Here is a 14,573-nt window from a genome sequence, read left to right as displayed (position 1 = left end):
ATATTGACTTACATAAGGTTTCACGCATGCTTTAATTATCAGCATATTAATTGAAAATTCAAGACAATGTTCTCATTCTCAACTTTTCTTGATTTGATTTGTATGGTCTAACGAGATAGTGCTCTGCTTTGTCAAACCCTGGGGAATGTAGTTTGAGTTCTAACGCTTTTGTACAATTCCTTCATGGTGAAATTGTTGTAAAACAACTACAATTCCCTGACATCGAAATGTACGTCAATTACGCGCCATTGAACCGCTGCGATTTATCGTTTGTTTTTAGCTTGGACGCTTGCTTGCTGGCTAGCTAGCTAACGTTAGCTAGCTTTCTATCAATGCTTACCGCTTATTCAATCAGACATACAACGATATTATTTATCTTTCTGTTTTTATATTTTACTATTGCTATTTTTTTTATACTAATCTTACCGACATATTCATGTCATCCGATGAACTGTGTAGTTTTCGAAAGATAGTTTCACTTGCTAGCTAGCTAGCTAGCAAGCGAGCTATCTTAATTTCCGGTGTTTTTTGTTGTTGTTTTATTCGCTAACTAACGTTAGCTTTGCAACGATTTTGGAAGCTATTTCTAAACTAGATATCTATCTCTTTTTTTGTTGGAAGTACAAAATACAATTACTTTGTTAGTAGTTGAAGGTAAGTTCAAGCTTTGAACTAGCATTATTATCACTAGTTAATTTATTTGGCATTGTGATACAAGCATTCTGATTAAAATCCAGGTAAGGAAGTCAACATGCCGGTACATTCTCGAGAAAAGAAAGAAAGTAACCACGAGGAGATGGAAGTCGACTATCCCGAACAAGATGGGAGCAGTTCAGACGAGGATGACACTGAGAGCTCGTCCGTGTCAGAGGATGGGGACAGCTCGGGTAAGAATTGTTTTACCAACCCAGTTTGTTTGTAAACTACAAGTGATTTGCTACACATGTTACATGAATGCACCTGTTTCATTGGTATTTTGGCTATCATGCATGTATTGTAGAGATGGATGATGAGGACTGTGAAAGGAGAAGGGTAGAGTGCCTTGATGAAATGACAAATCTGGAGAAACAATTTGGAGACCTGAAAGACCAGTAAGTCTCTGACTGCATTTACTGATTGGATTTACATTATACATATGTCTCAATTCCATCACAGTGTGTCAAACAGGTGAATGTATCTAAGGTTAACCAATTGTAGCCAATGCTGTTTTTGTTCAGGTTGTACAAGGAGAGGTTGAGTCAGGTGGATGCCAAACTCCAGGAGGTGATTGCAGGCAAGGCTTCGGAGTACCTGGACCCCCTGGCAAATCTGCAAGAGAACATGCAGATCAGAACAAAGGTTGCTGGTAAGTCTGTCGCAAGCTAATCTTTGGATTACATTATTTATGTAGCTTTAAACTGATTTCACAAATTGCTGTGGCATTGAACACCAGATTAATAAATTAAGGTTTCCTAATTGTCATCCAGAAGTTGACAAAGTAAATCTGATGAAGAAAATGGAATGAACAGTATGCTGGCATGTCTCACTGTCAAATTGTTTTCCTTCTCAGGGATCTACCGGGAGCTCTGTATAGAGTCTGTAAAAAACAAGTACGACTGTGAAATCCAAGCAGCTTTCCAGCACTGGGAGGTGAGCATTGTTGTTGGGAAGTCCACATATCATAGCTCTACCCATGTCCGTCTTCAAACCTCTGATGTCGAATTAATTTATTTGTATGGCTTAATTGATTATCATTTGTAACCATTGATTCCTCTTTGTTTGTCTTAGAGTGAGAAGTTGCTATTGTTTGATACAGTGCAGAGTGAACTTGTGGAAAAGATCAGGCGACTGGAGGAGGACAGGCACAGTATAGACATAACCTCAGGTATCGTCAAGTCATTGTGCGAGCCACTAACGTAGCATGCATAACCCAGCTCTCATATGGATAGTTCCCCAGACAGTTGCAAGCCTAGTCCTGGACTTTAAAGCTATTTTAATGGAGCATGCTTATTAGTCCAGGACTAGGCTCAGTCTGTGTCCAGGAAACTGTCCGATAGTGGCATGTCTTAATATTCCCTTTCCTCATTGACCCTTCTTTTCTCAGAGCTCTGGAAAGATGAGCTGCAGTCAAGGAAGAACAAGAGGAAAGATCCATTTAGTCCAGACAAAAAGAAGAAGCCAGTTGTTGTGTCAGATATCCTCTTTCATCATCTGAGTTTCAACAGAATGAGTCTCATTTTTTTTATTACAATCTTGGTCTGTGTTATGTGTGTACTTGTCCCACCCACCACACATTCACACTTGCCTTTATATACACCTGTATTTCCTTAACATCCGTACGACCATATATTGTCTACATGTTACAAGACTTGGATATACTGGAGGATTGGACAGCAGTCAGAAAGGTACCATGCCTCGTCGATGCATAGTATGGTCCTGTAGCTCAGTTGGTAGAGCCAGGATAGTGGGTTCGATTCCTGACACAACCTATACATGTATGTGTGACTGTAAGTCGCTTTGGATAAAAGCTTCTGCTAAATGTAATTTATTATTATTATTATTATTATATTAGTATGTTTTGGATTAAATGATGATTATGATCATATTCTAACAATTTTAATATCTTAAAGGCTGTGGCTACTTTGGGACCTCACAGAGGTAAAACTGATGGTAAGACTCAACTTCCATTTTGAATTAAAGACTTGTGCTGTAAATTGTTTACTCACTCTATTCTGTTATTGTGAGATCCTGTCCCTCATCTCTTTTTGGTGTTCTGAACCAAACTATGAATGAACACCATGCATAATAAACACAATTTAATGTCAGCAAGTTGAAATGATACTTTCTAAGAAGTTACTATACCAACTTGGATTGTGTACTTTTGTGACTAAATACATTTTTTTGTTTCCACCAAACATTAAATTCCAGTCTCCACCAATAAGAATGAAAAGTATCAGCATAATGCTCGATCAGAAGAGGGAAAGTTGAGTTATGACGGAGAATGGTACTGCCGTGGACAGATGATATGCATCGACAAGAAAGATGAATTTCCCACAAGGTGAGGATACTGGCATCCTTGGGAAATATACTTTTTTGGAAGCAAAGTATTTTATGTCCTTTTTCTAACAATTTCAATGTTTAATCTTCTTCTCTTGCCCCCTGTCCAAAGAGCCATAATTACCACAATCAACCACGATGAGGTTTGGTTCAAACGACTAGACGGCAGTAAATCCAAGCTGTACGTCTCTCAGCTCCAGAAAGGCAAATACACTATTAAACACTCCTAATTTTCAGGTCAACTTGCACCACTCCCTCTCCAAAGCTCAGGAGTTATTCAAAGATCCCCATGGTGCCATCTTCTGCCTATTTCAAGTTTTCTAATGAATTCTGATTTAAATACTTAAAATACAATTTATATGAAATACAATTTTTTGTTAATTTCGTGAGATGGGTGTGGGTCCTCTAAATAGTATTGTATGTGACTAGGTGTGAATATGACCATGTTCCAATGTCATTTTTATTGGGTAAGACAGACAGATATGGAGAACATGAGTTTCCAGACTCTCTTTCTACAGGTTTGCCTTAACAGTAGCTCAAAGCATTCAGATGAGAAAATGTACTGTATAATGGACTAACACTGCAGGATCTATAGAAAGTTACATGGGACATCAGTATAGATCAGTATATCAGCCTCACATTGACAAGTATCCATTATCTATTGCCATACCCATCTCTGCTAGTTGTACTTTTTGTAATTTATGATTTATGATTTAAATTATTTGTTAGTGGTACGGTACTGGTGATGACTGTCTGTATAACTTTAACACTTATGTCTTACATCTTCCAATGCAGTATTCATTTGTTTCTTGCTGTCTGTCTTAATGACATTCCTACATAGGGTTTTAAAATTTTAGTAATGTTCCCAAAATTCCCAGGCTTTCCAGATAACCCGGTTGAAAGTGTCCCAGAATCAGAAGTGAATAAGCAGGAAATCTGCCCTAGATTTCTGGAAAACCTGTGAATTTTGGGAAAGTTACCAGAGCTTTGTAACCCTACATGTACCTCACTTTGAGATGCTGTAGGTTTGCTAGAAAGGAACCACTGTCTTAATGTACAGAATAAAAGGAGCCTGCATGTTTTATATAAATAAAGGGAAAAATCTGTCTATAAACTTTGTCTGTATTTTTTTAGAGCCCAATAAAATTTTCTGAGAAGATCCAGTGAAATGCACATTACTTTTTCTACACTTAGCTTTTCCATGATCTCATGTCATGTGTGCTTGAGGTCAGCATCTATGTTCATATTTCTACAACAGAGTAAAAAAAAACATATCTTAAGCTGTTTTACTTGGGATAAAGATATGCCCCTAAATCACAGAACAGTTTGGAGATTACAGTCTTGTTTCATGTATAAAAGTTGCTGCAATACCATCATTTGCCACAACCAATTTCTCCTACCTAAACAGCCAAGTGTTTAATGAAAGCTTTTTTACACTTGCCCAAACACTACTGCCAAGACTAAGATCAATATTTGAAATGTGTATTGAAGTGTACTAATGTGAATGTTGGTGTGAAAATAATATGAACTAAACAGTTCAAAAGCAGAACAAATGACTTGTATGTTGTATGCAAGGTTGCAGCAAGGAGTAGTCTTGTCCTAAAGCCTTTTGGGAGAGTATCAATATGAATGTGGTGTTATTAAGTATTTAGATTTCATCACGACTGCCTGTATGTTCATAAACATGAGAAAAGTTGACTAAACAAAAAGTAAACATAGTGAAACAATACATAGCTGTGTGATTATGTCCTTGCATGCAGTTTGGGAAATGGCAATAAAACATGAATTAATAGTTTCACATCTGACAGATGTGAGAGTGACAGCTACCAGTGGGTATCGCTGTTTCCCTTCGGATGAACTTTTCCAACCCGTGTCGCAGCTGACGCTTCGTGGCTGTTGTGTTTTGGTCTCTGCTAGAGTCTGAACTGAAAATGACAGCGAGAAAGTCTGGGTCACGACTCGAGACAGAGATAGAACGAAGCCGTTCGGAAGGGCAATGGGACAAGATACCAGAGCTTGTACTGCAGCTCTCTGCCAAACTAATATCAAATGGTAAGATTTGCTCTGCGGTTCACTTAAAGATTTGGGGCCTGGACAGGGAACGGAATCCACGGGCTTTCCTAACCACGTCAGCGCGTCTACGTGAATGAAACTTCCTTTGCGAGTGGCTGTCAAGTAGCCAGATACTTCTAGAGGTCATGCGTCTGTAAGAATTAAATAATGATCTTGAACACACCGGTATAGTTTATATTTAGCGAAAACCCGAAGCTCCTTTGATCGTGCATACGCACTCACTTTGTCATTTCAGGCTAGCTACTGTATCTAACTAACTTGGGCATACTTGTTGAAAATTCTCACTCATTAAATAGTTCTAAATTATTTTACTGAGCTAGCTATCTTAACAGTTGCATAGGTAGACTTCACATAAATAGTTTAAGAATATTTAGTCCTACATATCAGTGGCCTAATCATACACAATGGAGCGGCTTACAGAAATCAACATAAACAAAATTTAAATCTGTGCGAAATAACAAGCTTCAAGGAGGGGGAAATGGTTTTCTTGACATATTTCAGTTCTATTTCTGTCTGTAAACGGGAAGTCGCCTAGCTGGAATGATTATGTCATTTAACTTCACCTTTAATGCCGCGTTCAAAACAACTAGGAACTCTGTAGTCTCCGGCCTACCGACGTGATAAATTGACAACGTTTTCTCCGTGTTCCCAGTTGTTTTGTGTCCTATTTTGGCATGCAAGCATGTTTTGTTGACATAAACTGACATGCCTTCTTATGTCAGTCAGACCAGAGCATAGGGGGGTAGTTAACAAACTGGATTAGCCTACAAATAGCTTTAAAATCCAACATAGCATGAATATTTTTTTTTAATCGACATGAATTAGATTGAGCAATACAAGCGCCACTTTTATTCCATAGGCTGGGATCCGCACTATGCAGCTGTTGCAAGAGCACATCTTTCACTGGCAGTCCACTGGTTTAAAAAACAATGATCGATAAGCATCCTCCAAGCGTTTATTTAAGTTTGATAATATTTGGATGCCAACAGCAGTCACAACATTGGAAGACATAGCTTGGACTGTAGCCTACAAAAGCCTATTCCTGCTCTTTTCTCGTGATCCACACATTTGATGTGTCATAGTGGTCTCTGACTTGTGGTCAGACTCGCTCAGGTGGAACAAACGTAAACTTTTTTTTCAATGCTGATTTGAATGTAATTGAGAACAGAGAAGTGTCAGTCTATAGAAGGGGGTGAGAACCATGAGCCTCCTAGGTTTTGTATTAAAGTCAATGTAGCCAGAGGAGGATGGAAACTAGCTGTCCTCCTACAGTGGCTCTACCGTTCAGAGTGCTGTTGAGGCAACTGTAGACCTTCATTGCAAAACCGTGTGTTTTAATCAATTATTTGGTGATGTGAAAACTATACTAAATATATTATCTAAAAAGTGTAACTTTTTTAATGTTTCACTATTTTTATTTTTATTAAATTCACTGAGGAGGATGGTCCTCACCTTCCTCCTCTGAGGAGCCTCCACGGCTGGAGGTATAGACTAAACTCTGTTTGTGTTTCAGATGACCTGGGGAATCTGCTGCTGGGGAAAGCCAAGCTCCAGCAGTACCTCAAGGAGAACCCCATCAAGCAGGAGCCAGCCCGAGGGGCCCAAGACCCCAGCTTGTAGAGGTCCGCAAGCACCTGACCGCTGCCCTGGACCGAGGGAACCTCAAGGTAGATGTTAATGATATAACACCTTTATCCATTAGTATTCGTCATATGTCCAGTCTCCAGTCTAGTTTACTCTTGTAAGTGTTATAACAGTGTAGTCCAGTCTTATAACAGTATTATAATACTGCAAAAGGGTAACACTGGTTTAATCAGGATCTGGCTGTACACTCACTGCTTTCCCAAACTGAGAGAATCCCCTTTGAATTGTATAACCTCATATTACTGCCTCACTCCCTCATGCTGCTTGTATGCACCCTTTTTCTCTGAAATCTGAACATATATTTTTGTGTTCAGGAGAAAACATATGGCTACACAGTAACTGTCTCTTCTCTTTCCTTTTGTGCCTAGCCGGACTACATGCAAGAGGCTAGTATGTTGATGGCCAAGCTGTCCTATGTGGAGGGAGACTATAGTGAGGCCTTCAACCAGTATGGCAAAGTGACCCTGGACGAGCTGGCACTGGTGGGAGCCCCCGTCTACCGTCCCTCTATGATTGCCGAAGCATACGCTACCAAAGGTAAGAGCTTAGGGTACCATAATGCCCTCACATTACACCAGTCAGGGTTTTTCCTGGCTCAAAAAGGGGCTTAGGTGGTGGCAGTGGCCACGAGAAAACCTTTGGGTTGCCTGCCCAAAAAGGTCCTGTGCTGGAAAACCCTGCCAGTATTTCCCATTTCGAAATCTGTGCAACAAAATTGTCCAGGGGAACAGATCTATGGTAGGGGAAACACTGCATAACCATACCGTCTATTCTACTACCAAATTTCAGCTTCAATCTCAACTCCGCTTCAGTACTCGACACATTCATTCTAGTAATTTGGTGAATTTGTCTCTTCTAAAGGACATTGAGCTTAATCTGTGGTGCTGAAGCCCTCTGTTCTTTCACTGCCTCAGTCATGTATTGAGAAAGTGCTGGGGTGAATGTATTACCTAACTCTGCTGGTCTGGTCAGTCTGAGTCTTAACCTGGTGCCCGCCCTGCCGTTGCACCCCTGAACTCTGTCACTGTATGCTTGCCAGGGGGACAATTAGCTTGGCTGATGAGAACACAATGTGACCTACCTCCTAATGCAGTTCCTGTCTGTGAAGGCTTGCTCAGGCTTTCCCCTCAGAATTCTGCACTAATACAGGGGGATGTTTGATTGACCTGCTGTAAAATGGAGATGGTTTTGATGGATAAGTAATGGCGTTTTAAATGTCCTATAATAGAGTCAGTTGCTGTATCTAAATCTAGTGTGTATATTAAAATGGACATGACATGGAGGAAAAATCAATCCATTGTCTCTGTAAAGAGGAAATTGACAGAGCAGCACCAGTCCTCTGTTTGAGCTAGTATACCCTGCAATGTGTTGATGGGCCATATGGTGGCAGTAGATGTTCATTGTTCACTATGCTTATGTTTGCTCATGCAGAGAGGAGTCCTCACACACACACACACTGTCTCTGTCTGTCTGTCTGTCTGAAAGAAAGAAAGAAAGAAGCTCTACCGTAGTGTGGAGCCCCTCAATACAGCAGCCTAGTATACACACACAAATCTGTCCCCCTCTATACATACAGCAGCCTATCCTAGGATTTACACAGACCGACCGGTGATGCAAGAAGTTGCCCATACAGCATACATCACTGTGGAGCGACTGCATTGCGTAGGCAACCCCACCCCCACATAGGCACACACACGTCTCCTCCCCGGGCCATATTGCCAGCAATCATACTGTGTATATGGAGTGAAGCATTGAAACATTAGGGCTTGACCTGAATTTAGGCAAGCTGACTTTATAGCCGGAAACATCTAGAATGGAAGGAAGTCTCTTCAGATGAAGCTCTCTTTTATGTTAAACAGCATAATTTCTTATATAGTCCTTTGTTGGCTGTGTAAGGCAGTGTTGATAGATGGCATAACCTGAGTTCATTAGTCATTTTGTGTGACTTTGTCTGTACCAGCCATCTTGTTTGTCCGATGGCGGGAATGGGAAGACATTACTGCTGTTTTAATTTTAATGAGCGTCCTAATCGAGAGGAGTGGAGGGGAGGAGGAGGTCAGGCCGGCCTGTTTAGAGTAACACAGGAGCCCATTAGGCTGTGAGAGTGCCACAGTGGTATGAATAAGTTATCTGGCACGGCAGCAGAGAGAGCAGAGCCATACAATGACAACAGAACCCCCCGGCTCCAGTCATTAACATACCCGCATCTCCACCACAGGAAATCTTTATAAGGCAAAGACAAGCATGGCTGCATACATCTATCTCTCTCGCTCTCTCCATCCATCCATCCATGGTGGCGGTCCGTCCATCTGTGACAGAGCATGTTAATCTCTCCATCTGTTTGTTTCTGCCTCTGTCTTTCTGTTTCTTTGCTTATCTATAACTCTCTCTCTCTCTCTCTCCCCTCTCTCTCTCTCTACCTCCATCCCTCTCTGTCTTTCTGTTTCTTTATCTATGTATAGCTCTCCTCCCCTCTCTACTTCAATCCCTCTCTGTCTTTCTCTCTTGCATCAGTGTTCATGTTCCAGTCATGTCCTATAAAGAGAAGACGTCTGCACCTCTATGGTACTAGAGGTTTCAGGGTGTGTAAATTAATCATGTGGGGTTGATGGAAGAACCGTTTGGCTTGTATTGTTTGGACCCTTTTAGTGAATGGCTCTATTTGAGCGTCACACAGTTGGAGTAGTCTTGTGTAATTCCAGAGGCTAGAGCTATTTATAATGAATGAGTTATTAAGGCTATTATCTATTATTAATGCGTTGTTTGAAAAGGGTGCTTTGGGAACTGCAGATTCGGTTTCATAACAACGAGGTGTGTGTAGCCACAATGGAAGTGTTGTGCTTTTCTACATATTGTCTTGTTACAAACAGAATGGTCTGGTGATTGACAGAACCGGCCCACACAAAACAAGATACAGTTTACCCAAAGGTCAGACAGGGATACTTTTTCTCATAGTATCCTTTTAGGGCCCGAGATATTCCTTCGCACATGAGTTTACATGGAAAACTCTGACTACAACAAAGGCCCAGAGTTTTTCCTTGCCAGGTCACAAAATCAGGGAAACTCAGGGCCATACATGAGGGAAAAGAGTGAGGACCTTCATTTGTAGAAGAGTGAGAGCCAGAAGTAGAAGGCGATTGTTGTCCTAATCTCCTCTTTAGAAGAAAGGAAGGCTTCTTCAGTTCTTGGCTGACATGAGGTGAGGCTGGTGGCTGTCCTTGACTCCGATGATTGTACACTATGCACACGCATCCGCACACGCACAAACACACACAGACACTAAAGCTTGAGCGTGAACTTTAAAACCTGGTGGGCTGCATTGTGTGGTCTTATCTTGACCAGAGGCAAGGCCACAGTACTGTATGTGAGGTGTAGAGTATACAGACGTTTTTAAAAATTCCTTAATTTCTTCTCTCCAGATCTGTGTCTAGAGAAAGTCCCGGCTGCATCTCCGTCCCTGTCCAATTATAACGTGGACAAAGACCAGGAAGTGATTACCTGCTATGAGAAGTCTGGAGACATTGCCCTGCTCTACCTACAGGAAGTAGAGAAGGTAACCTAGCAACCAGCTAACATTGGCTTTACAAGTGGATGTGTTGATGGGAGGGAGAATATGGGGATGCTTTAATCACTGTGACAAAACCAAATCATTTTCAGGTGATCTAGGCTAATACTAACAAAATAATTAACCCTCTTTTAAATTACAGTTTAAGGTATACTCGGCTAGATGACGTTGCCATGAGCAGCACTGCAGATATTAAGATGAGCGGGATGCAAGACTGCAACGTGATAGCAACGGGACCAAAACAGCGGAGAAGTTTAGTCTCGAGCTTCAACACTCTTAGTTGTTTACTGCTGTTTACTTTGTGCATCTACGTCATCTTGGCCGAGTCTTGAATCTCGGATTGTTGCTGTTTGACATTTTAAAGGGAATTTTGCAGAATGAGGTTGCTGTTAAACATTCAGATTTGGGTGGCCGGCCGCGATCGGGAGAACCATGTGGTGGCGCACAATTGGCCCAGCGTTGTCTGGGTTAGGGGGGATTTGGCCTGCCGGAATGTCCTTGTCCCATCGCGCACTAGCAACTCCTGTGGCGGGCCAGGCGCAGTGCACTCTGACACGGTCGCCAGGTGTACAGTGTTTCCTCCGACACATTGGTGCGGCTGGCTTCCGGGTTAAGTGGGCATTGTGTTTCGGAGGACGCATGGCTCTCGACCTTCGCCTCTCCCGAGTCCATACGGGAGTTGCAGTGTTGAGACAAGACTGTAACTACCAATTGGATACCACGAAATTGGGGAGAAAAAGGGGTGAGAAAAAAAAACTACTGTTCGCTTAGAAATGTCCTTGTTTATGACATAAAAGCACTTTTTTGTCAATAAAATAACATGAAATACAGTGTAGACATTGTTAATGTTGTAAATGACGATTGTAGCTGGAAACGTTAGATTTGTTATGGAATATCTACATAGGCGTACAGAGGCCCATTTATCAGCAACCATCACTCCTGTGATCCAATGGCACGTTGTGTTAGCTAATCCAAGTTTATAATTTTAAAAGGCTAATTGATCATTAGAAAACCCTTTTGCAATTATGTTAGCACAGCTGAAAACTGTTGTTCTGATTAAAGAAGCAATAAAACTGGCCTTCTTTAGACTAGTTGAGTATCTGGAGCATCCGCATTTGTGGGTTCGATTACAGGCTTCAAATGGCCAGAAATACAGGTCTTACAAATGGCCAGAAAATTGCAAATGAAGATCTCGTACAACGCTGTATATTACTCCCTTCACAGAACAGAGCAAACTGTGGGAGGCCCCGGTGCACAACTGAGCAAGAGGACAAGTACATTAGAGTGTCTAGTTTGAGAAACAGCCACCTCACAAGTCCTCAACTGGCAGCTTCGTTAAATAGTACCCGCAAAACACCAGTCTCAACGTCAACAGTTTATGAGGCGACTCTGGGATGCTGGCCTTCTAGTCATAGTTACAAAGAAAAAGCCATATTTCAGACTGGCCAATACTAATAAAATATTAAGATGGGCAAAAGAACACAGACACTAGGGGAACTAGAGGAGCTCTGCCTAGAAGGCCAGCATCCAGGAGTCGCCTCTTCACTGTTGACATTGAGACTGGTGTTTTGCGAGTACTATTTAATGAAGCTGCCAGTTGAGGACTTGTGAGGCGTCTGTTTCTCAACCTAGTGTTACAGTATGTTTGGGGTAAATCCAATACAGCACATTACTGATTACCACTCTCTATTTTTTCAATCAGTGGTGGCTGCATCATGTTATGGGTATGCTTGTAATCGTTAAGTACTGGAGAGTATTTCAGGATAAAAAAAATCAACAGAATGGAGCTAAGCAACAGGCAAAATCCTTGAGGAAAACCTGGTTCAGTCTACTTAACACCAGACACTTGGAGATTAATTCACCCTTCAGCAGGACAATAACCTGAAACACAAGGCCAAATCTACAATGGAGTTGCTTACCAAGAAGACAGTGAATGTTCTTGGGTGGCAGAGTTTCAGTTTTGACTTAAATCTGCTTGAACATCTGTGGCAAAACTTGATCATGGTTATCTAGCAATGATCAACAACCAATTTGACAGAGCTTGAATAATTTTGAAAATGATAAATGGGCAAATGTTTTATAATCCAGAGTGTACAAAACTCTTAGACGTACCTAGAAAGACTCACAGCTGTCGACACTGCCAAAGGTGATTCTAACATGTGCTGACTCAAGGGTGTGTACCAGTCAAAAGTTTGGACACACCTACTCATTCCAAGGTTTTTCTTTATTTTTACTATTTTCTACATTGTCACATAATAGTGAAGACATCAAATCTATGAAATAACACATGGAATCATGTAGTAACCAAAAAGTGTTAAACAAATCAAAATATATTTTATATTTGAGATTCTTCAATGTAGCCACCCCTTGCCTTGATGACAGCTTTGCAAACTCTTGGCATTCTCTCAACTCGCTTCTTGAGATAGTCACCTGGAATGCATTTCAGTTAACAGGTGTGCCTCGTTAAAAGTACATTTGTGGAATTTCTTTCCTTCTTAATGTGTTTGAGCCAATCAGTTGTGTTGTGACATGGTAGGGGTGGTATATACTGTAGAAGATATCCCTATTTGCTAAAAGACCAAGTCTATATTATGACAAGAACAGCTCAAATAAGCAAAGAGAAACAACAGTCTATCATTACTTCAAGACATGCAGGTCAATCAGTCCGGAATATTTCAAGAACTTTGAAAGTTTCTTCAAATGCAGTCGCAAAAACCATCAAGAGCTATGATGACACTGGTTCTCATGACGACCGCCACAGGAAAGGAAGACTCAGAGTTACCTCTGCTGTAAAGGATAAGTTCATTAGTTACCAGCCTCAGAAATTGCAGCCCAAATAAATGCTTCACAGAGTTCAAGTAACAGACACATCTCAATATCAACTGTTCAGAGGAGACTGTGTGAATCAGGCCTTCATGGTCAAATTGCTGCAAAGAAACCACTACTAAAGGACACCAATAATAAGAAGAGACTTGCTTGGGCCAAGAAACACGAGCAATGGACACTAGACTGGTGGATATCTGTCCTTTGGTCGGATGAGTCCGATTTTGCGATTTTTGGTTCCAACCGCCGTGTCTTTGTGAGATGCAGAGTAGGTGAGCAGATGATCTCTGCATGTGTGGTTCGCTCCGTGAAGCATGGAGGAGGCGGTGTGATGGTGTGGGGGTGTTTTTCTGCTGACACTGTCTGTGATTTATTTACAATTCAAGGCTCACTTAACCAGCATGGCTACCTCAGCATTCTGCAGTGATATGCCATCCCATCTGATTGGCGCTTAGTGGGACTATCATATGTTTTTCAACAGGACAATAACTCAACACTGGTTGAGAGAATGCCAAGACTGTAAAATGCTGTCATCAAAGCAAAGGGTGGCTACTTTGAAGAATCTCAAATATAAAATATATTTGGATTTGTTTAATACTTTTTTTGGTTACTACATGATTCCATATGTGTTATTTCATATTAAGAAAACCCTTGAATGAGTAGGTGTGTCCAAACTTTAAACATGTACTGTATTTGTTGTGTGACAAAACTGCACTCTTTAGATTGGCCTTTTATTGTCCCCAGCACAATGTGCACATGTCTAATGACCATGCTGTTTAATCAGCTTCTTGATATGCCACACCTGTCTGGTTGATGGATTATCTTGGCTGTTACAAGTGTGTGTGTGTGTAGAAATACTAATCAGTCAACAATCAACCCATCAATCAGGGATGTTCCTTCCCCAAACAAATTGTAATGCACAAAATTTGAGTAGCAATCTCTTTGTAAATGCCATGTAACAGTATTTTGTCATCACCTGTGAGTATTGTTTTTGGTTATGGTGTTTTGTATTTAATTGCTGGTGGGAAAAGGGGGAAACCAAGACAAGTCGCCCATGGGCATACACTACCCGTAGGTGAACTTTGTTAAATACACTAGTTAGAACTGGGCGGCCCACCCACTGTATTTTTGGTTAGTTAGTTAGCTGTTGTTGAAATAGGCTAGTCTAGCTTAGGGGTGTTTTGAATACTTATTGTTTCTTTCCTTGGGTCCAGCTCAGCCCCTTTTCCTGCTCCCCCCCATTACCATGTGTTTCTAAATAAACCCTGAGTTTGACGGTATTATTTCGGTTGTCGTGGTTATTTTTGTTCACACTTTGTCACAATTATAATTTACATGAGTTATGTTACGGGTCTCACTACCATCCCCCCTAGACTGTCGGGCCAAAAGGTATTCGTAACATTGGCAAAGGAGAAATACTAACTAACTGGGA

General features: G+C 41.1%; 2 protein-coding genes across 2 annotated transcripts in view; both read left to right on the top strand.

Moving 5' to 3' along the window:
- Positions 1–227: 227 nt before the first annotated feature.
- On the top strand, positions 228–4,190 carry LOC139383739 (BRMS1 like transcriptional repressor a). Its single transcript, XM_071128297.1, has 11 exons — positions 228–654; positions 738–887; positions 1,001–1,091; positions 1,218–1,345; positions 1,550–1,629; positions 1,768–1,864; positions 2,084–2,173; positions 2,320–2,384; positions 2,610–2,649; positions 2,908–3,037; positions 3,149–4,190. The coding sequence occupies exons 2-11, from the start codon at positions 752–754 to the stop codon at positions 3,264–3,266; spliced, it is 975 nt and encodes a 324-aa protein (XP_070984398.1). The 5' UTR covers positions 228–654; positions 738–751; the 3' UTR covers positions 3,267–4,190.
- Positions 4,191–4,931: 741 nt separating this feature from the next.
- The window catches only part of LOC139383610 (tetratricopeptide repeat protein 7B-like), a 120,416-nt gene continuing 110,774 nt past the window's right edge, over positions 4,932–14,573 (top strand). Inside the window, 5 exon segments of the mRNA XM_071128166.1 lie at positions 4,932–5,088; positions 6,623–6,688; positions 6,691–6,776; positions 7,122–7,290; positions 10,173–10,306. Of these exon segments, the coding sequence (XP_070984267.1) occupies positions 4,968–5,088; positions 6,623–6,688; positions 6,691–6,776; positions 7,122–7,290; positions 10,173–10,306 (576 nt within the window). The 5' untranslated portion in view covers positions 4,932–4,967.

Source organism: Oncorhynchus clarkii, chromosome 25 (assembly GCF_045791955.1).
Source record: "Oncorhynchus clarkii lewisi isolate Uvic-CL-2024 chromosome 25, UVic_Ocla_1.0, whole genome shotgun sequence".
In the NCBI taxonomy this organism is placed as follows: domain Eukaryota; kingdom Metazoa; phylum Chordata; class Actinopteri; order Salmoniformes; family Salmonidae; genus Oncorhynchus; species Oncorhynchus clarkii.
This window is presented reverse-complemented; position numbering and strand designations above follow the sequence as displayed.

Coding starts and splice junctions, on each gene's coding strand:
- LOC139383739 (XM_071128297.1), top strand. CDS start 752: ATGCCGGTACATTCTCGAGAAAAGAAAGAAAGTAACCACGAGGAGATG. Junction 2,385..2,609: donor ATTGGACAGCAGTCAGAAAG/GTACCATGCCTC, acceptor AATATCTTAAAG/GCTGTGGCTACTTTGGGACC. Junction 2,650..2,907: donor TCACAGAGGTAAAACTGATG/GTAAGACTCAAC, acceptor ATTAAATTCCAG/TCTCCACCAATAAGAATGAA.